Source organism: Podarcis erhardii (assembly GCF_964252035.2).
Source record: "Podarcis erhardii genome assembly, chromosome: 5".
NCBI lineage: Eukaryota > Metazoa > Chordata > Lepidosauria > Squamata > Lacertidae > Podarcis > Podarcis erhardii.
In genome coordinates, this window is record NC_138509.1 from 17,575,757 (window position 1) to 17,598,433 (window position 22,677).

At 39.9% G+C, this 22,677-nt stretch overlaps 1 protein-coding gene across 15 annotated transcripts in view; it reads right to left on the bottom strand.

Annotated features, from left to right (window-relative positions):
- The window catches only part of KCNMA1 (potassium calcium-activated channel subfamily M alpha 1), a 572,902-nt gene that overhangs the window by 110,986 nt on the left and 439,239 nt on the right, over positions 1–22,677 (bottom strand). For 2 of the 15 annotated variants that reach the window (XM_081864216.1, XM_081864219.1), the window contains one exon: positions 12,927–13,100. The exons of the other annotated variants lie outside the window; for them this stretch is intronic. In XM_081864216.1, coding sequence (XP_081720342.1) covers positions 12,927–13,100 — 174 coding nt within the window. The remainder of the gene's footprint in view (positions 1–12,926; positions 13,101–22,677) is intronic. 15 annotated transcript variants of the gene reach the window in all.

The following is a 22,677-nucleotide window of genomic DNA, read 5'->3' on the forward strand; positions in this document are numbered from 1 at the left end:
AAAACAATCTGAAGAAAGTCAAATATGGAGCATACAGTCAAAACAACATAATTAACAGAAAACTAAAATATTATCTTAAAGATTTCAAAATAAAACATTACAAAGGAGGTCAACTACAGAATACATATTTAACATAAAGTTAACAAAAAAAATTTTATATTACTACTACTACTAATAATAATAACAATAATTTTCATATTGCAGAAGCGCTGCTAAGTCACTGCATAATACTATAAAGTATTGACAGTAATTCATTCTGAAGCAATGACTTCTTGTTCATTATTCTATCTACAGCATGGCATTTATAGTGAAGCCAGTGATTCCTAAATAGTGGATAAAGCATCAGCCACTGGGTTGCTGGAGCCTTGTGGGTGGTCCATCACACTGCCAGCAGTTTGTACTGGGATTATAACAACACAGGAATTTGAAGAGGGATGACAGTCAGGTCATGGGGTTAACTAATAAAGCAACATGTGGGTCTCAGACAAAAGCAAAATGCCACTGGTGTTCCTACCCAAGTCAAGCTTTTGCATTATTGGAAGGGTGTATTATTCACATACCTTCCCTTTTGCCTGTTTTTTCCTTTTTCTTTACACAAAGTATACTGAAAGCAGCGGTGGATTTAGAGCGGTGCAGGCAGTTCTGCTGCACAGGGCACTGAGCCGAGAGCCCACATAATTGAGAATATCCATTTGGAGGCACCAAATTGTGGCCTCAAACAGGACACCATATTACGAAAGATTGCCGAAGTATATCCCTGATGAAAATATCCCTTTAAATACATGGAGTTCGCAACATGTAAGAACTGTACATTAGAGAATTGCGACAGGAAGGCTTGAAAACTACCGTAGTTGAAACTTGTTATTTGGGCATTCAGGATCATCATCAAACATCACGAAGAGGAGAAAAGAATGAAAGGCAGGTCGTCTACAACAATCCTTATTCCATTTTAATGTACATTTTAATGTATTTTTCATCTTTGTTGGAAGCCACCCAGAGTGGCTGGGGAAACCCAGCCAGATGGGTGGGGTACAAAAAATAAATTATTATTATTATTATCATTGCGAGAGGCTTTCATTTCCTGGAAGTTCTTCTCCAGAGAGAGTCCACTCACATAAATATAGCCCCTCACTTTCAGCTTTCTGTTTCTTCATTGCCCATGCTGATGAAATACTTTAGAAGGAAGAGGTTTGTATGGAAAATACAAACAAAATCATGTAGACCACATGCCCAATGTGTTTTTTACTTGGGAGTAAGACCCATGGAGCTCATTGGATTTTACTTTCAAGTACACACGTGTAGGGCTGTGCTACAAGGCAGATGAAACCCCTTGACTTGATTAGTGATGGCTAATGAAATAGAATAGAATGTCACAGTAGAGGATGGAAATCTTTTATGTTTTTTGGAAGAAAGCAACCTAAGCATCTATATTCATTAAGAGTTTCCTATACAGAAGGAGTGGGGAAGTTCCAGCCCGTGGACCAAACAGGGCAAGGTATGGCTCCTAATTTGGTCCATGCTGTATAATATACTGAAAATGTCCTAACAATGCTGGTATAATACCCTGCTCTGCAAGCAACAAAACAGCTGACATTCCTCCTCCCCAAGCTTCTATTTTCTAGTTTAGCAAATCTGTGGATGAGGCCACTAGACCATCCCTTGTACACCACACTGGCTTTCTTTACAAAGGTCAGATATTTGTGAGACATATAGTGTGTGATTTCTCATCTCTGTGGGCTTGAATTAATACATTTTTTTATTGTGTCACTCTGCCCTTGATTTAATTGTCTTTTTATATTAGTCTCGTTAAGAGAATGTCAGGCCAAAGTAATGCTTAATGCTCTCCAACAGAGACCAGTTTGCTTGTTTCATAAAAATTTGGGTTAGGAAAACACAGCTGCCTGATTGCAATCTCTTGTGTAGCCCTAATAAGATTTTCCTGCAGGGCTTGAAATCATCTCATTTTTCTTTGCAGGGTTTCTTACGTTCCAGTGTCTCAAAGAAACCTTGGTTCCTTGCTTCTTCCGTTGGTGCCATACCCCACCCCAAGATACTAATAATTACAGTTCACAGGATGCAGAAAGGGATATACTCTAACGGTGAATTATTTTTTTTAAAGTAAACAATAAGGACAAATTTAAATTATTTTATTTCTTTGCAACATATTTCTGTTCTGTTGCACCTATTGAAAGTCATGTGCAGCAGAGGAAATAGTTTAAGAAATAGTTTTCCTATCCAACTCATCCTGTGCTTCAAAGGTTAATCATTCACAAAAATAATACTTTTAGCATTGGTACAGTGCAATCTCACGTATGCTATCTCAGTAATTCTTTCAACCCACTTGTAAAGTCAGCCAATAAGTTCATGAGCTACGATTGCTCCCCAAAACCCTCTACTTGCTTCTCAATTCAGAGGAAGCCTTTTTCTCTCTCTAGCCAATTTATCCCATCTCCACAACAGCTACTTGGACAACACAGTCACCAATACTAATATCAGAACATTCCCAATGCCTTACCTACACAGAGATTCAAAGCAGGAGAGCATTATGATGGCAAAAACTAATGTCCGTGTGACATAAAAGGAGCCCTTCTAGATCAGACCAAAGGCCCATCTAGCACAGTAGTCTGTTCTCTCAGTGGCTCTTCAGATGCCTAAGGGAAGCTCATAGAATGGCACTCTCCATCTCATATTCCCCGGCAGTCATTATTGAGAGGCATCCTGTCTTTAAACTGGAGTAGTAGATAGTTTTTTTCTTGATGCAAGCAGGACATCCACTGAGGTCATAGTGGTTCACCGTGACATCATATTGGTGGTTGGCAGGCAGAGAGAGTTCCCATGGTATCATCAGCAACCTCCCAGAAATGGTAGTGATGGGCATAAACCATCACAGAGGTCATATCCACTAGTTTTTACAAGGAACATGTAACACATTTCCCCATAATCAGAGAGAGAGAGAAGAGTTTGGCACAGTCTGTGGTTGCAACTTGCTGAAGCATCTAAATTTTACCACTACTGGAGAAAGGATACTGAGCCTTGCAGATAAGTGATTTGTCTGATTGTAACTACATAGACTGGGCGGGGGGGAGTGGGAGAAGCAGCAGTGTGGGGGTGCTGGTTATGGAGGAGGAGAAGCAGAGATAAGCAGAATGAAGGGACTGCTTCCCCATTTATTTGTTTAGCAAGCCCATTTTAATCCGTGCTGCATAACCATAGTTCCATGGATCTGAAGAACACTACAATTAGTTCTGCCCACCTAAAAGAGCTTTGGAATTTTTCTTCTTCTGGCAGTAGCTTCCCCTTCTACATGGAAAATCTCTTTCGAAACTGGTGGGTTTTGCAAAGGGTGCATGGGTAAAAAAATTCCATTGGGTAAGCACCCAGTACACCTCTTTGACTCTTTCTATTTTTTCCCTGGGGGGGGAAGTCACTATTTTGAATGGTGTTGCGAGTCACCTACTCAGCTACTGCAAAGAAAGATATTGCAAGGTCCATGCCTTTAGCTACAGGAGGGTAGGCAATTCACAACACTGCAAGTTTAAATGGATGTGTAAAATAGATGTTTTCACAGGGCACAGTCTAGCAAGAAGTTCTCCTTTGCCAGATAAATTAAAATGGATGGGGGCTGCGGAGGAGTAAAGGTTTTGCAGTTTCCATTCATTACATGGAAGAATTTCCCACAGGATTGTGACCAAAATACTGTGGAAGCCACTTTTTCTTTAAGGATTTCTTTCTTTTTTTTTTTTTTTTTTTTTTTCATATTATTTTTTATTGCTTTGCTTCATAAAAAAAGAAAGAAAAAGAAAATGTATATATACACACATACAGACAAAAAAGAATAAAATTACAATATAAAAGACAAAGTAAAATAGATAAAGAAGGAAAATACATATATATACATAAACTAAATATTTACATCCACCACATATCTTGGTCTTTGCTTTCTAGACTTCCTTTAGCTACTCCCAAAATCGTTCGAAGTAATACTTTAAGTTACACATTTCTTAGTCTATATTGTCATTATATCTCTTCATATACATTTCTTAGTTTATATTTTCCTCCTAGATTATTTAATCTCCTATTATCTTTCGGCAATAACTCTTATTTTTTCACAGTACGTCTCTGTATCCCTTTAGCGTTATTTTCCCTTGATTAATGAATTCCAGATAATCTACATATTTTCCCCAATCCTTGGTGAACTTTTGGTTTTTTGTATATCTTACTTTACCTGTGAGTCTATCCAATTCCATATAATCTACCAGCTTTGATCTCCACTCCTCCACCGTTGGAGTTTCCTGCTTTTTCCACATCTGGGCCAGCATTACTCTTGCCGCTGCAACTGCATAATATACTAATTTACAGTCTTCTTTTCTTATCTCATGACCTAATATACCTAATAAAAAGATTTCTGCTTTCTTTGAAAACGTATATTTTAGGATCTTCTTTAATTCCGTGTAAATCTTTTCCCAGAACTGTTTCACTCTTCCACACTCCCACCACATATGGTAGAAGGAGCCCACACTAACCTTACATTTCCAACATTTGTTATTCACTTTATACATTTTCGATAGTTTCGCAGGTGTTAAATACCACCTGTAAAACATCTTCATTACGTTTTCTTTTATCGTTATACATGCCGTGAAACTAAGTCCTTCCTTCCAGAGTTTCTCCCAATCTTCAAATAGTATATTATGTCCTACATCCTTTGCCCAGCGGATCATCACACACTTCACTTCCTCATCTCCTAGATTCCAATCTAGCAATATCCTATACATTTTCGATATAATTTTCTCTTCTTTATTTATAATCTCTGTTTGAAACTTAGATTCCTTCTCTCCATAGCCTCTTTCCTTAAAGTCCTTTCTGAACATTTGGTTCACCTGGAGATGGTGTAGCCAATCATAAACATATTCTTTGACCTGGTCGTATGGACGTATCTTCCAATTCCCCTCCTCTTTGATTATTAACTGATTATATGTTGCCCAGTTGCTTCTCATATTGGTAGTCTTCACACACATGACTTCCAAAGGCGAAAGCCAATGTGGTGTTTTCGGTTCCAGCAAATTTTTATATTTTTCCCATGTTTCAATTAATGGCCCTCTAAAGATATGGTTCCTAAAACCCTTATATATTTTCCATTTATCCCGCCATAAATAGGCATGCCAACCGAAATTGTTGTCCTGGCCCTCCAGGTCAAGTAGTTCTCTGTTCTCTAACTTTACCCAATCTTTGACCCAACATAAGCAAACCGCCTCATAGTATAACTTTATATCCGGCAAAGCGAAACCCCCTCTTTCCTTTATATCTGTTAGTAATTTAAACTGTATCCTAGGTTTCTTTCCCTGCCAGATATATCTCGAAAGCACTCGCTGCCATTCTTTGAAGATTCGGCTACCTTTAATTATAGGGATGGATTGGAACAAAAACATCAATCTTGGAAGCACATTCATCTTGATCGTGTTGATCCTTCCCCAGAATGACAATTTCAGCCTTCTCCAAATTTCCAGATCTCTTTTTATTCCCCTCCACGCCGGTTCATAATTGTTTTTAAATAAATCTATATTCTTAGGTGTTATCCAGATGCCTAGATATTTCACTTTATTAACCACCTCTATTTGCGTTTGCTGTTGAATTGTTTCTGTTGATTTCTGATCCAAATTTTTACTTATTATTTTTGTTTTATACTTATTTATTTTGAACCCTGCTACCTCTCCAAACTGATCTAGTTCTTTTAATATTTCTCCTGTCGCAGTTGTTGGTTCTTCTGTCATTATTACTACATCATCTGCGAAGGCTTTGATCTTATATTCATTCTTTCCAATTTGCACTCCTTTTATTCTTTGATTCTGTCTTATAGAATTTAATAGAACTTCCAAGGTCAATATAAACAAAAGCGGGGAGAGTGGACAACCCTGTCTTGTTCCTCTTTGTATCTTTATCTCTTCTGTTACTATATTATTGATAATCAGCTTCGCTTTCTGGTCTGTATATATGGCTTTCACTCCATTAAAGAAATCATTTCCCACCTCCATATATTCCATATTTTTCAGCATGAAGTCCCAAATAACATTGTCAAATGCCTTCTCGGCATCTACAAACATCATTATAACCTGTTTGTCAATTCTGGCAGATAGGTATTCTAACATGTCAATTATAATTCTTGTGTTGTCTCTCATCTGCCGACCTGGCAGGAATCCTGCTTGGTCCCTATGAATAATTTCTGATAACAACCTTTTCAACCTTTTTGCCAGAATCCCTGCGAATATTTTGTAATCTATGTTCAACAGTGAGATTGGTCTATAATTTTTGACCTGGGTTAGATCTGCATCTTGCTTGGGGATGAGTGTAATAAATGCCTCTTTCCATGTCTCAGGGAGTTCTCCTTTCCTTAGAATATTGTCTATAGTTTCTTTTAGAGGTCCCACCAAAATAGGTTTCATCTCTTTATAATAACCTGCAGTAAATCCATCGGGACCCGGAGCTTTTCCCCTCTTTAAGTCTTTAATTACATCTTCTATTTCATCACTTTCAATGGGAGTATTTAATCGTTGTCTGTCCTCCATTGAGATTTTCTGCACTCCTTTGTCCTTCAGAAATCTCTCTATTTTCCTTAAGCTGACTCTCTCTTTTTTAGAATATAAACTTCTGTAATAATTGAGAAACTCTCTCCTAATCTCCCTATGGTCAGTTTTCTCTTCGTCTCCCACTTTTATTTTGTTTATTGTAGTCTGTTCCTTTCTCTTTTTGATTTGCCATGCAAGCCACTTACCAGATTTGTTTGAAAACTCGAAATTTTTTTGTCTTAATCTTTTAATATTCCACTCCACTTCTCTATTGATTATTGTGGCAAATTGTGCTTGCAGGATTTTAATTCTTTCTTTTGCTTTTTGACAGTTGGGTTTCTGAGACAATTCTTGTTCGTTTATCATTATCTGCTTCAGAATGTCCTCTCTTCCTTTCTCTCTATTCTTATTTTTAATTATGTTCTGCTCGATAAAGTAGCCTCTTATTACTGCCTTACTTGCGTCCCACACTACATTAATCTTTGTTCCTTTACCACAGTTTTCAGTGAAGTATTGTTTTAGCTTTTCCTGCGCAGTTTCGACAATTTTTTGGTCTTCCAGAAGATAGTCCTTTAATCTCCATCTAAAAGTTCTTGGCTCCAAGCTTTTTAATTCTAACTCTATCGGGTTATGATCTGAAATTACACTTGGTCTTATTTCTATTAGTTTAATTCTTGGGCATAGTTCGCTTGAGATCCATATCTGATCGATACGTGACATCGACTTATTTGGTTCAGAGTGGAAGGTGAATTGTTTATCTAGTGGGTGTTTCAGACGCCATATATCTATCAGATTACCATTTTCAACCATTGAGAAAAAAGATTTTGGTAGTTTCCCATTCTTACTTCCTCCTTCCCTACACCTATCCGCTTCTAGTGAAACCACCCCGTTTAAATCACCCATTAGAACAATTTTTTGATCAGCGTACTCACATATTTTCTCTTCCAACTTTTTAAAAAATTCTGACTTATTGTCGTTTGGAGCATATACCCCAATAACAACCAAATTTTCTCCTTGCCAGTTAATACGGACCCCTATTATCCTGCCTTCTTCATCTTTGAATATTACTTTAGCTTCGATCTTATTTTTAATATATAATATCACCCCTCTTTTCTTCTCCTTGTCCAAGGACTCAAATTCATTCCCCAACCTCCTGTTAATTAACACTTTCCTATGCCTTCTGGCTATATGCGTTTCTTGGAGACAAATGATATCCAGATTTTTCCTTTTCAGATATTGCTCAATTTTATTCCTCTTTTCCTTTCCATTCATCCCATTTACATTCCAGCTCCAGATTTTTAACCCCATAATGTCTGTTCCTTACTTTACAAATTCCCTGGGTCTTCCTCTTCTACCTCTTCCTCTATTTCTTCGTCCGATCCACTCCCCCCCTCCTCTTCTTCCTCTTTTGCCTCAGATTCTCCTAAAACTCTTCCTTCCGCTCCCCCCCCTCCATTCGTCTCCACCTTTAGCTCTTTATATTTCCTCAGAAATTTCCCGGTTTCCTCCTGATTTGATAACCTATGCTTCTTACCCCTGTATGTAAATGATAACCCCTCCGGGAATTCCCACCTAAATTCGACTTTATTTTTCTTCAGTGCTTGCACCAGTGATTTATAGGAGTCTCTTCGTTTAAGTAACCTGATTGGAATATCTTTAAAGATGATAATATAATTCCCCTCTATATTCAGCCTCTTTTCTCTGTTCCTTTGTAAAATCTTATTCCTCATTTCTTTATCCTTAAACGTAATTAGGCAATCGCCTGTGAATTTCTTTGCTCTTATTGAGTTAATGCGCATTCTAAATGCGCTCTGCACATTTTTAGCCATTTCCTCAGCTGATATTCCCATCCATTCCGCTATTTCCTTTATTAATTTCTCCTTAATATTCTCATTTTGTAGCTCTGGCACCGCTCTCAATCTTAAATTCACCTCCCTCTGCCTCAATTCATTCATTGCTATAATATCCTTCATCTCCTCCTGTGCCTTATTTAAATCCACCACTTCAGCTTTCATTTTTTCCTTCTCTCTTTTAATATCTTTCAATTCCAATCTGGTCCTTTTTAATCCTTCCTCATTAAGCTGTGTTCTCCTAAAAACTTCCTTTATCTGACCTTTGAGTTCGTTCACCGTTTCGTCCATCTTTTTATCCATTCTTCCAATCCTATTATCTACTTGTTCTAGTTTATGTTCTACATTATTTTGACTCTGTTTGATCTCAGCAAGCGCCTTCAAAATATCAGTCTTAAAGTCCACCTCCTGTTTCGATCCCCTTCTATCGCTAGGAGTTCCCCCGTTTGTTCCCTTCTTTCCTGTATGCGACATCTTACAAAATTTATGTTTCCACTCCTCCCCAACCGTACCTTTCCCACCCAACTTCCTTCTTACTCTTTTGTTATTTGTACCCGTTCTTCGTAGTTTTCACTATGTCAACTTTCCAACCTTCACACCCCTTAATTACCAACCTTTATACATATATTTATATTTATATTATATTCCCTTTACAGTCTCTATAAAAATCTGATCATGATGTTCTACAGGATTGTCCCTCCAGTCCAAATACTCCTCAGCTGGGTGTTCTTCTCGCCTCTAGTCAGACTAATCCCTTTGGTCGAATAAAGGTTCAGGTGTAGTTAGTAGAAGAGGAAAAAAAAAAGAAAAAAAAAAGAAGTCGCATAACAGGAGAAGAGGAATGGGAGATACGCAGGAGAAACCAGGGAGATGATAGAAGGAGAGGGGGCCGTGGATCCACCAAAGAGTTAAGCAATCTCCATCCTACCACTAGGTGTCGTCAACTCCTTAAATTGTTCTAGCATATAATTTATGAGTTCCGATTTATCACCAGTTCCTTAAGTTGCTCTCACATATAGTTCATATAGTTCATAGACTCCAATTTAATCCTCTCAGAAAAAAAAAGAGAAAAGATAGAAGTCCAAATTTCTTTCTAAGAATGTCCCTTTATCTTAATTCGTCAGGTTCTGGTTACTCATATAAGTCAACATGCAGTAATTCCATTACTCAGGTCCTGCTCCAATAAGTAGAAAAAAGGAAGTCAAATGCGTCAAAAGTAGAAGAAAAGTCACCTACGGTGGAATAGCCCAACTACTCTGTATCGCTGTCTTTTCCACCTCTCCCCTTTCCGCTCCACTCCGTTACCGCGCTCAGATTTTAGTAATGGCGGCGGGGGTTTCTTTTCCGGTTTAAAGTCTTTTCGTTCTGCCCCACAGAGTAAAGAAGTGTCTCCTCTCCTCTTCTCCGCCTCCGTTCCCCAGGGACGTCTCACTCCAAAAGTTTTCTCTGGCCCCTCTTTTCCTCCCTCTTCGTAGCAAAACACCCTCCTTTACAAATTTTCCGCTGTCTTGAGGGAGCGATTGAGGGGAAGTATCTTATCCGCCAAGGCAACTTACTTTCACTTTCCTCCCGCACTGGTGTCGTGCTGCGTCTAAGTTGATTTTCGGCTTTTAGCTAAACTCCGTTCACCTCTCTTCGTTATTCCGAGACTTCCTTATTATTATTTTGGCTTTCCCACCATCCAATTCAGGTATTCTCTTTTCGTTTCGGAGTTCTTGGTTTTGAGAGTGAACCGCTTTCACTGCAGGCTTAGGGCTTCGCTAATTGGAGGTAGGTAATGGCGTCCCTCGACCTACAAGATCTCTCCGCCACTCTCTTCACCTCTTACGAGGCTACCTGGCAGCCGGGTCGATCTTTTCCTGGTCGTGCCGGGAACCAGCCCTTCTGGTCACCCTCCAGAAGTATTTTTGGGGGTCTCCGCGCCCTGGAGTTGCCCCCACCCTCCAAAATAGCTCAGGTTCTCCCTCCCGGTAAGAACCTTGCCTGCGCTGAGATCGCGGTGCACCGGAAGTCGGCCTTCTTTAAGGATTTCTTTCACCAGTCCCGTCCCCCTCCTGTTTATTATTATTATTGTACGATTGTTTCTCTTTAAAATGAAAAGCCGGGAGAGAGATTGGTGGGAGAGAGAAAAAGGGAGAAACGAAAAGCACATTAAGCCATCTTAGAAGCACACACTGACTCAATGGGGAGAGGGGGTGGCTGTGACCAAAGCCAGCCCTGTAATAGTATAATGACCTTTAATGAGTGTCTTGGGAAACAATACAGTGCTAGCATGAAAGACAAAGGGCAAAACCGATCAAGGTTTTGCTGACACTAATTCAAAATGATTTCCCGAACAACTGAAGAATGTAAGGGAGGTAATCTGATCCGCCAATCTGACCTCACTTTGATTCCAGGGCCTTACTGCTGCCATTTCTAATTGTCAAGCACTCTACATTTCACATCTGCTCATATTTAATGAAAAGCCAACTCTCACCACTGTTCTTTGAGCTAACCAGCTCTTGTCAAAATGGGCATTGTCTGACCTCTCCTCACTGGAAGGAAAATGCTGATTTCTATTGAAGCTTTGCCAATCGGATTTCAAGGGTGTGTGGGTGTATGGAGATGCAGATATTACAATCGGGGACAACATCAGCTAATAAACTAGCATTGGCTTACAAAGGGCATGGACTGGTATTGATGCTTGTTTCTTATTATTAACCAGCAAAGGTGGGCGATCTCACACACACAGAGAAGAATGAAACGTTGTTTTTGTGTGACAGTGTGAACGACGGGTGGAAGGTGAGAGAGGGAAGCAGAGGAACTAGAGACCTTCTAAGCCATCAACCTCACTTTTATGACTGAATGCAATATGTGGCTAATGCATTTTTCAAAAGCTGTACTTTGGAAGGTGTCGATGATATCACATGCAGTGTGTTTGGGTTTGTTTGGGGGGGGGGGCTGATTAGGTTATGCAGCCCAAACCTTAATGCTCCTTCCCTTCTAAAGGCAGCAGTAAAAAATAGAAAGTTGCACCACACTTCCAAGTTATAGTTTCTGTTTTGCTTGCAGATACTACTACGAAAAAATACATATGGGTAAATCTAGTTGTTGTGGATACTCCAATGATGTGCTAGCCACAATTCAGTAATGACTGGTAAGTACAACAGATACAAGAAGTGCTAGGTGGGTATTGGGGGGAGACTGGGTTCAAGGTAGATTAAGTTAGTTAAATCAATGGGACTTAAAGTCATGAGTAACCTGCTTTATGGATTTCAATGGCACCTAAAGTCAACTTACTCTGGATCTAGCCCACTGACATCAAGCCATCATTAAAGCCCTTGCCTTGGAACCTGCAAGTTCCTCCAGGCCAGGGTTCCTCCAGACAGATGTATATTTTGGGTGTTCACCAGAAAGATTGAGCTTTGACCTGTGCTATTTTGGATTACTCATTTTTATTTCAAGATACTGATCCCTAGATGGGCTAGAAGTAGGTATTAGGCAAAGCTGGTAGGCCAAGGTGGAGGCAGAGCCAGGCAGAAGGCTGTCAGGTGAATCATGGGCATCTCCAGTTAATGGATTTCAGGTAGACAGCATGGGAAAGTAGTAGCAAAGACTTTGGAGACCTATTGCCAGTCTGAGTAGACAATACTGGTCTACATGGATCAATGGTCTGATTCAGAGTAAGGCAGCACCTAGCAACTCATGGGAGAAGCATGGGAGAAGTTAGTGCACTATGTATGGAATACTGTAACTCCAGGAGTTTGCTATTTCTGCTCTAAAGTTTACTGACTTTTCAGTTCTCAGTGCTGGTTACCTGTCCCCAATATGTTTCACTGGCTACTCAAGTGTTACCCTCAAAGGCTTACATGGACCACCAGATCAAAACATGTAATTAGGTAAGTTATACAGAGCAAACAGTTTCTGAAACACCCACCAACCATGAACTGATACCGGCAGTGTTAAATGATAATCAAATTATGTTAGTTCAGAGAAAAGATGGGTCATTTGCAGATCTCCAAAGGTACACCTTTGATGCTAAACAGGTTGCATGCTACACATACTGCAAACTGTTCCAAATCTTCCCAAAATAGCTACAGCATTTGTTCCCTAAGTCATTGTCCCTATGCCTAATTCAGAGCATAGCATGTCTACCACAGCCATTAAGAAAGCATTTAACCACCATTATACTGTGTGTATGAATCAGAAACAAAATGTCACAAAACTACACTGTTGCCAAGATGCATTGCCCCTGAAAAGCTCACAAGAGGAAGGGAGAACAACAATTACACAAAATAGTTTCTTTTAATGAAGTACATTGAAGAATATATAAATATAGATCTGTATAAATTAAAGTAGTTATAAGGGCGTGGGGGAACGTGCTGACTCACGGTATATATATAAAAAAAAGGAACAAGAAAAGGAAAAGGGGAAGGGAAAAAGCCAAAACAATAATACCACAATGTACGACACAGGACGGGGATGATACCACAGACACCACAGACATGGAACAGCATGTGCTGGTGTTAAAACTTACAGGCACGTAAACTGGTGGAGCAATCATTAACAGAGACAGAAGAAAGTGGGAAGGCTCTCTCAAGGGTGTCCATGTTACTATGCACACTGCCTGACATGCAAGAGCAGTCACGCTCAGAGCGTCCGCAATCAAAACAACATGCCAGTTTGATTCTCTTGTAGATGGACATCTTGGCTATAACCATGGGTTGGATGGGAGGAGAGGAAGAGTAGCAGGTTAATGGAAAGGTTAAATATAACAATGCAGCTGGAAGGTCATTTAAGGTATTTAAGATACAGGCCTTAGTTTATGGCAGTCTTGACCCAGGGATATAATCATTCTGATTATTAATAGCACTGTGGTTGTACGTCAAATGTAAAGGAAAGATAAGTGATTCTTTCTGTTCTGTCTAGGGGGTGACACAAGACAAAGACTTTTTTTTTTGCATGGGGGTAATAGAGTGGCAGAAACATATAAAGGTTTTCCCTTGCATTCTTGTTGCCACTGTAATCTTTAAATTGAAAAGGTGAATAGTGCAAAGCCATTGCTTCTTAAGCTAAATTTGGCTTTGACCATTTCCTCCCCTCAGTACTAAGGAGATCACAATCCCATTCGTTGAGCATGCACCTCAGAGGACATAAAACCATTTTGACAAAATACCAAATTATGTCCATTGCAAGAGATGCTGCTACTAGCTGGGATTCCTGCATTGCAGGGGGCTGGACTAGATGACACCCAGGGTGCCCTCCAATTCTACAATTCTGTGGTTCTAAGATCAACATTAAGGGTAGTTTACATGTAAGGCATCACCAGAGTGCACCAAATATGGGTCCACTGGAACATGTTGAACCAATCATCATCATCATCATCATCATCATCATCATCATTTCTCTTCTGTATCTATTGCGGGATTTCAGTATTGTAGCCACCACAAGAAATAAATTTGAAAAGCCATCAAATGTCATAAAGTCAATGATTTCCCCCTTTTTCAGTGAGGCTGATGAAGCTCAATGCAAATTGACAGTTCTTCAACTTGGAATGGTTTCAGGTTTCAGTGCTTCAAGTGTGCTGTCTTTGAGAAAGCCCAATTTGTTCAATTCTACTAACGTGACTTCATTCACAAATAACACATGAAGGTGAAACCAAAGGACATCTTATAATTGTTTCTCATGTTGCACTGGGCCATATTTTATTGGCAATGGCTTAGCATGAACTAATTTAATTTTAGTGACATTGAAGCATGTCGCTGGTAGTCAAAAAGCACAACCCGTAAGAGCAAATGTTCACCCAAACTTTTTTTAAAAATAAAAATAAAAGGCTTGTAACCTTACAAAGAAGCAGTCACAATTCCCATGTTATTTTAAAACATTTGCTATTGACTTGGGGGTTGCTGTTGTTTTTAAACTGAGAAAGGAGGATATAAATCTCCCAAAATGGGTCAAGTCCTATTCTAAGGCCTCTATGACTTGCCATACACAGTATATCTGACAAGCAAGGGGTAACACCATGGTTGTGGGGAAACAGGCATTGAGGGAGATGGATGAGTGATCTCTTCAGCAGTGATTCTGTTCCTCTAAAACTTTGCTTGCATTTCCTGTGGCATGTGTTCTTAGCATTCTCTTTGAGTTATCTTGCAGCTGTTTGAATATGTCAACATGCAACATCAGGCTCGGTCAGCACACCATACATCATTCCCCAGAACTTGATTTTTAGGAGAAAGCTGGAATTCCACTACAGCTTTTGATAGGTAACAGTTTGGACTACTAAAAATTATTCCGGACAACTTATCATCAGTTTCCCCCGTCTTTTCTTTGCATCTCCATAACTAAGGGTTATTCAGAAAAAAGAGGGGAAACATTTCTTCATTCAACAAAGATTATGTTTCTCCAAATATTCCTACATTAAAAAAACCCCAAAACATAACAATATTTGACTTTTTCTTCTTTTTTAAAGGAAAATTAAGATCTGGTCTGAAATGCACTGATTTGGTGAAAGAAAAATGAAAGTTCTTCCATGCATAATATACAGCTGCTTTGAAGAAGCTTCTACTAATCAAATGCTGTAGCGAAACCCAAGTAACTGCCAGTTGTATAATGTTTTGATATTGGTTAGTAACAGTCCCTGGTTTTCATTTCCATCTAAGTTGTATTTTGTCAAAATGCAATAATAGAATAAGACACTGGGGGAGGGAGGGTACAGAAGAGGAAAATATTTAAGAACCATTTTCTTCAACAATAATTTGTATTCTTCTGTTCAATAATGGAACTGGTGCAAGGCACATTTCAAGACCCAATGCATTTCAGGGACTGTTTTTAATTATTAATATCAATTATTCTGGAGACCATGCATCATTTTATAATACATTCTGTTAACATGCAGGAAACAGTCTCAAATCTGATAGCAAACTTCTCAAAAGGACTTGCTATGAAGGTTTTAATCAATCATCATATGAGCAATCACATATCAGAGCAGCACAGTTTATAAGGCAACATGCTTATTACTCTTCATTCCTGTTACACAGTCATTTTGCATTCATACCAAATAGAAGAGGAAAATAAATATTTTTAAATATACCCGCAAACATATAACAAGATGGAGTATTAGGAATAATGGTTGCTGAGCAGATTAAAGACATGATGGAGTGATTAAAGCTGGTACAGCCAGACACATACTGTTTCCCATTAAACCACCATAAATGTTAATTAAATATGGCAATCAGCAGAAAGACAGGAGACTCTTCTGTACAACTTCATTAATTTTGGTGTCATGGTGCTTGGAGCACCTCTAAAAATTCTACAAAAGCCAACCAGTTTCAATCATATACCCTCGGAAGAAGGTATCTGCCCACTAAACAATATTTTCACTTTGACAAGCAAAGCAAACAGGGATAAAGGTCTTCTCTGCTGATTACCTGGTTTTTTGTTACCATTGTCTATCCAACTGCTACCACTCCTCTGCCTGGCTTTTACATCACCAATGGTAACAAAAAGTAGATCTATGAGGACATCTAGTGGAACTGCACCAAACAACAGCTGGCTAAAGAAAACCTGGACTCTGTGTCAGTCAACTGGGGTTGAGTAAAAAAAAAAAAAAAAAAAGGGAAAGGGGGAAAAGAGCCAGACTACCATTATGAATTGAAATGGATACAATGTCATTTCAATTCAACTTCTCTTATGATCCACAGCAAGAGGTAAATGACAACAAAGGAAAACTTCACAAAGAAATTACGGTCACAAAGGAACTGTAGTGTTACAGGAACAGCTAGATTGATTTAATTTGCCTTGTGGCGATGTTGGAAAAGATCATCAACCTGAAGAATAGCAAAAGGGTTCCCCCACAGCAGTTTCAGCTGTGTAAAAAATATTTTAAAAATTTAAAAATACAGCAGCGTGTCTTAAAACTGGTTGTGACAATTGATTTTTCTCTGTGCTCAACAGGCAAAGCTTTTTCTCCCTTGCTCCATAGTACGCCAGGGAAACCACAGCCTTCCTGAGCCTTCTGCAATTATTATTTTTTTAAAAAAGTTCTGGCTTTTAAAGAATATTAAAGGGAGAGTGTTAGCTGTTTCCGATTATACAGATTGCCAGGGCTTAGCAGTCAAAAATTGCTTAGCTATATATATGTTACTAAAGGAAGCAGTTTGATCATTCTACTATATAGTCCTTTTCCTAATGTTTCATAGCATGTTTGGATTAATGGGGTCTAAGAAAGCAATCAACTTTTTTATATTCCTTGCCTTTTATATTCCTTCAGCATACAACATGGGGAAGTAGCATGCTTCTTAATAAGTGAGTATCTATACTAAAATTATATTATAAACTGCAAATCTAAATACCACTGAAAATCCTCTGCAAGCCACAGTCTTGTCTTTCCCACACGCAGTAAGCATCAGCAATGTATTGCCTGCCAGTACTGGTTCTAGCCAAGATCAGAGTTTGAGTGTTGATGTGCAAGGAAGAACGAACAAAACCTTACTTTTAGATCATTTAGGGCAAGTTGGGCAGTATTATTTTTGGTTGAGTTCCGTATTCCTTTAGGGATAATCTGTTGAGTGCTGCATGAGGACTCTGCATGGGACTAAAAGGGGTCAACAACCTAAGGCCTATGGGGCATTAGTGGCCTATGGGGGTCATTTAACCGGCCCACGAGCCGCCCCCGAACCAAGCTGCCAGCGCAGCATGGGTACTCACTTCTGTGGCACCGGAAACCGTGTCTGCGCAGACGCAGGTCTGGAAATTGCAGGCGGGCGCGATCCGGCTTGTGGAGGAATCTCCGCTGGAGTGAACCGGCCCAGGCAAGGTAAACCTTGCTGACCCCTGGGCTAAAAACCAGCAGTGGGTAAGGTCAGAGTCGAAGGAAGCATAACTTTCTCTCCCTTTCTGACAGCTGCTTCCACCCGCTGCTTCTCCCTCTTCCTTCTGATTTGCTGTTCATTTGTCCTGAACTAGCCAATTGCAGGGGGCTTTGGGAATCAATGGGGGGGGGTCACATAAAATTAGGCTGAGAGACACATGTGTCTCTAAGGCTGTTCACTCCTGCTTTATCTAAACATTGGCAAAATAACACCCTATAAACTCACACCAACAGCGGTGGGTGTGGATTTTGTAACCAGAATTGGCAAGAAAAATCTACCCACCTTGACTCACCTCTGAAAATAAGGTTATGTGCCAGCCCCACAACCAATTTTATTTTGACTGCTGAAATCTGACTCCTCCAAATATTCAGGTAACAAATTTGAATTTGAAATAACAATGTTTGAATATACTAAAATTTGATACCCAAATTGTGCATTCATTGATTATTCAGACCTTGTCTGTTGACTGGGACTGACATTTCAGTTGACACAATTTATGCCTTTCAAAGACTATGGATTTATTTCCCTGCCAGTAACTAAATGATTTTCCTGAACGTTACTTAAGAATTAAATATATTCACAAGTATCAGGATTCTGACTGGGTTGATGTTTTACAGAACTGGTGTTTCTAAAGAAAACCAAACTAATTTTAAGAGTAAAACTAGGATTATAATTTAATCATTATAATTTAATAAAGTAAAATGAACTCTAATATGGCATATGGTTGGTTCTCCTTAAACATGGTTAGCTCTCCCAGTGCTCTAGTCTCTGTGCTTGCTAGTCGACATATACATGCCATCTGGGGACAGAGTTTAGGGTGCCAAGCTAACCCAAAGTGTTAAAATACACCTGGGTCTTAACCAGAGCTGGGGCAGCAAACGATCCATGATTTCTGCTAAGTTAAGTCTTATTTCTGCATATATTTTTTAATAAGAATGTTGATAAACTGCCAGCTCATTATAAATATCAAGGCTGCCATAAAACTATAAAGTCATAAAGCTATAAAATCATATAACTTCGGGGAAATGTATGTGTGAGAAGGAAATCTTTCAAGTGGTGCAAAATCCAACAGTGCTAAGTTCTGAGCAATTGGTCCCAAATTAAATGAACAATGGGAATTCAACCCCAGAAAGTCATACTAGTGAATTCTTCGTGAACTCTGTGCAAGGCAATGATCTTGGCCAGGCATGGCCAAACCTGGCCCTCCAGATGTTTTGATACTACAACTCCCATCATCCCTAGCTAACAGAACCAGTGGTCAGGGATTGTGGGAATTGTAGTCCCAAAACATCTGGAGGGCCAAGTCTGGCCATGCCTGATCTTGGTTTTATTCAGCCATCACTGATCATCTTGAACAAGCTGGCTAATTAATGTGATCCCTGAGTTGCTCACGGATGCCGAGCCGTGAACATGAACTAACACCACATAAATTTTATGCTCCTCCTTGCCTCACAATGGGTATCATAATCACTATCGCTAAAGGCTACTGAAGTGCAAGAGTACACAAAGTGACCCCATGTGATAATAGCTTTTTGAGAGGTGCCAAAGATGCACTCAAGCTGGGTGGGAGGCCCACCAGGCAAAGTGCCATATTACTGGGGCTTCTTGTCCATACACGTGTCCCCTTTTGAAACTGCAGTTCCCTCCCACTACTTTAAAATATTTTAAAGTCGCTTATCAGGAGGCTTCTCAACCCTGTTGCAAATGGGGGCAGGGGTTGCATTTCAGGAAAGCCAGTAGGAAGGCTCCACTCCTTAGACTGAGCACCCCACATCCTCTGGAGGACAGAGGCCCCACCTATGACAGAGTGGACTTGATGCCATGAAAGCTTGTGCCATAATGCATTTGTTAGTCCTTTAAAGTGCTACAAGGCTCTTGGGTGTTTTTATTTCTTAAAAGAATATTCCACACCATGTCCTGCCGCTACTTAACTTTCCTCTCAAGTGCGCAAGACTAATTAGAAATTTAGCTTGGAAGCATTCAGTGCAGACTCTATTTTTTTTTAAAAAATGGGAACAATGAAGAAGGTGCACAAATGAAACAACACATTTAAATCATTGTGTAGCTTGGGTACACCTTCTCCCCCCCCCCCCCAAGATGTTAAACTAACCGCCTTTTGAAACGTAGCGCAAAGGTAAATGAATAGCAGTGCCCCAGGGGACTGATTTACACGTTGTGCCCATGGAGTTCCACTTGTGCAAATGGGCTTCCCTTTGCCTTTCCTCTCCCTGCACGCTCTCAAAATCTGCTTGGGGTGGGTGGGCAGCCCGTCAACCCTGTGGAGCCCATTTGGTCAGTGCATGGAGGGCTACAAGGAAAGAGGAGGGGAAATTCCCATTGCAGAAGTAGAACTCTGCTGTGCTGGGGGAACAGCAGCACTGGAAACGACCCCATTTTTTTTAGGTGCAGACCTAAAAAAGTATTAATGTGTGAATGAGGCCAAGGCACAATTGGGGGAGGGGGGGCATTTAATAAGGGTACAGTTTCACAGAAGGCAGAGGGCCTTCTCGGTAGTGGCGCCTGCCCTGTGGAACGCCCTCCCATCATTTGTTAAGGAAATAAACAACTATCTGACTTTTAGAAGACATCTGAAAGTAGCCCTGCTTAGGGAAGTTTTTAATGTTTGATCCTTTTTATTGTGATTTTAATATTCTGCTGGGAGCCGCCCAGAGTGGCTGGGGAAACCCAGCCAGATGGGTGGGCTATAAATCAGGCATAGGCAAACTTGGCCCTCCAGATGCTTTGGGACTACAATTCCCATCATCCCTGACCACTGGTCCTGTTAGCTAGGGATCATGGGACTTGTAGTCTCAAAACTTCTGGAGGGCCGAGTTTGCCTATGCCTGGTATAAATATGTTGTTGTTGTTGTTGTTGTTGTTGATATCCTGGATTAGCTGCAGCTCTCTGCTTAACACATAATTGGTTACAAACCAATTAAGCAGCCCTATGCTCTGATACATTACAGAAAATGTAGTATTTAGGATTTCCACAATGCTAGCATTCTTTTTCTGACAGAGTTATTCTTTAGTCTTTCTTTCTGAAACATAACAAAAATGCAGGAAGAAGGAGACTAAGTTCACCAGGCCAAACTATCTACAGTAAGTCTGACCACCCCCCCGGCCTCCCACTCAGTGCTACACTCTATGCACACACGATGCTGTACACTAGACTCACCTGGACTCACTTTTGCTAATATTTGAAACCAGATAAATTTCACAATGTGATGTCCTTTTACACATTTCTATATCTGCATGGGAACTACTTATCTATGAGTGGTTTATAGCTGAGAGCAACATTTAAACAACCACATAGGTGGTGGCTTATTGCGATGGTTCTTGGCCATGGAATTGGTACTTTGCTTGAGGCAAAGTCTTGGTTCCCATGGAAAGAGTGGTACAGTCAGCCCCTGCCTATGTGATTGGCATCATTTAAATGCCTTCCCTGCTTTGTGGGTACCACTCACAGGGAAGTGGTCCTCATGTGTTTTGGAGGGCATATGAAAAGCATTTCAGTAGGGAGTGATAAACAAAATTGGATACAGTGGATGCCACTAAAAATATGCTTAGGCCATGCACACATGATTGTTGCCATTTCTTCAGCAAAGTCTACAGACTGAGGGAAATACTTAGCAACAATAATTTATAATTAGTACTTTAGAACCACCTCTTTCTACTGAAGAACTGGTGCCTAATCAGTACAAGTACCACAACATTATTAGCATATCAGGGTGCCTTAAGTGGTGCACAGATGAGTATTTGCTGAGTTTGAATGTTTGATGCCGGAAGTCATTCATTGGGTATTTTATATTGAACATTCTGTGCATCTTAGACTGGGAACTAGAACTGAACAACAGAGGAAAGGGCATTTCTGCAATACAAATGTATACTGGTTTAAACCCAGTTTAAAACCAGTATACATGGCTTCCCTCAACCCTCCACAAAAGACTCCTAAGAACTGGTGGGTTTTCCATTGGAGACCCTTGTAGGACAACAGTCCCCAGGGTTCTCCTGGGCTGAGGGGATGAGTATTAACTTAGTCTGTGATGTTGACATGCTGCAAACAGGGATGGCAATTTCTCTCAGCCTCGTAATACATAAGGAATTAGGAAAGCTTGAGAAAAAATTGTTTGATTTACAATTGGGGGGGGGGAGATACAGTTGGGAATGAGAAGAGGCCAGGGGAAAGCAAGTTGAAAGACTGCTGTATTTTCTTCAACGTCGCCCTGACCCACAAGGTCAATAAAGAATGAGGAAAGATTTGGGTATGAGACGCCACCGCTACATGCAACATAAAAGTGTAAAGAAAAGAACTGGAATACTGAACAAATGAATACTCTCTACTGGAAGAAAGACAGGTTGGATTGCACTCTGGGCTACAGGGAGCCCGTTTTTACTCACAATAGATCACTATCAGTGTGTAGTTAAAATATAGTAGGGGCCGTGTTCCAAGGCAGCAAGAGGAAAAATAAATCAAAACATTGTCAATTATCACAGGTTAATGCAATTTCCTTCAAACATTATCAGTGTACACACACATGACCTGTACCTCGGGGGTTCAATGGCCCCCTTTTGGAAGAAAGCATCGCGGCTGGAGGAGGGGAAGAAAAGCATTGCATATTTATACTAAACTGGTTAATACAACAAGAAGAAACAAGAGTGAGTATCTCCCCTGTTGCAACTTTCATCTCAGGCTGGCTGTGGCAAATATAAACATTAGAGCTGTCATTCAGTTACATGAATCAGTCGTGTTAAGTTTTCATTGATCATTCTGTTAAATAAGAAAGTCAATCACCAAATTATCTGAATATGAATCAAACGATTGTTCTGCTTGGGGGGGAAAAAACAATGTTCATTTTTAGATGATCCATGCAAACATTTCATAGCATCTCAGCAGGCAGGCACCATCTTAGAAGAGGGTTCTCCTCCTTGCAAGAGAAGGGGGAAGCATCTCTGCTAAAGTGCCACCTGCAATTTTTGTAAGAGCTAGCATTATATATATATAGTTTAAAAGATGTCTAACACACTTAATTGACTAAATACTGCAGCCTCAATGAAGGTTTGTTTCTCTAACCACAATATGTACACATGCATTAATACTGGCTCTCTGCTGGAAAGTTGTAATGAAATTAAAGAAAGAACACAACTGAAAGCAGATTATACCGCAAGGCTACCACAGTAATCCAGAGCACAGGATTTTCACAGCAGAATTTCTTTTTGGACAACATTACATGAAAATGTACAGATTATTCAAGGAATAGGGAGAAGAGGGCTGTAAGGGGGGGGGGAATATCTGTGAAAGGAAAGCACGGTTACTCTAATTATCTCTGGCTTTGTGGAACTGCAGAGCTCTGTGCTGAATTATTAATACTAGGCTTAACAGGTTTGGACAAACAGCTATGTAGGTCAGACTCACTTTTA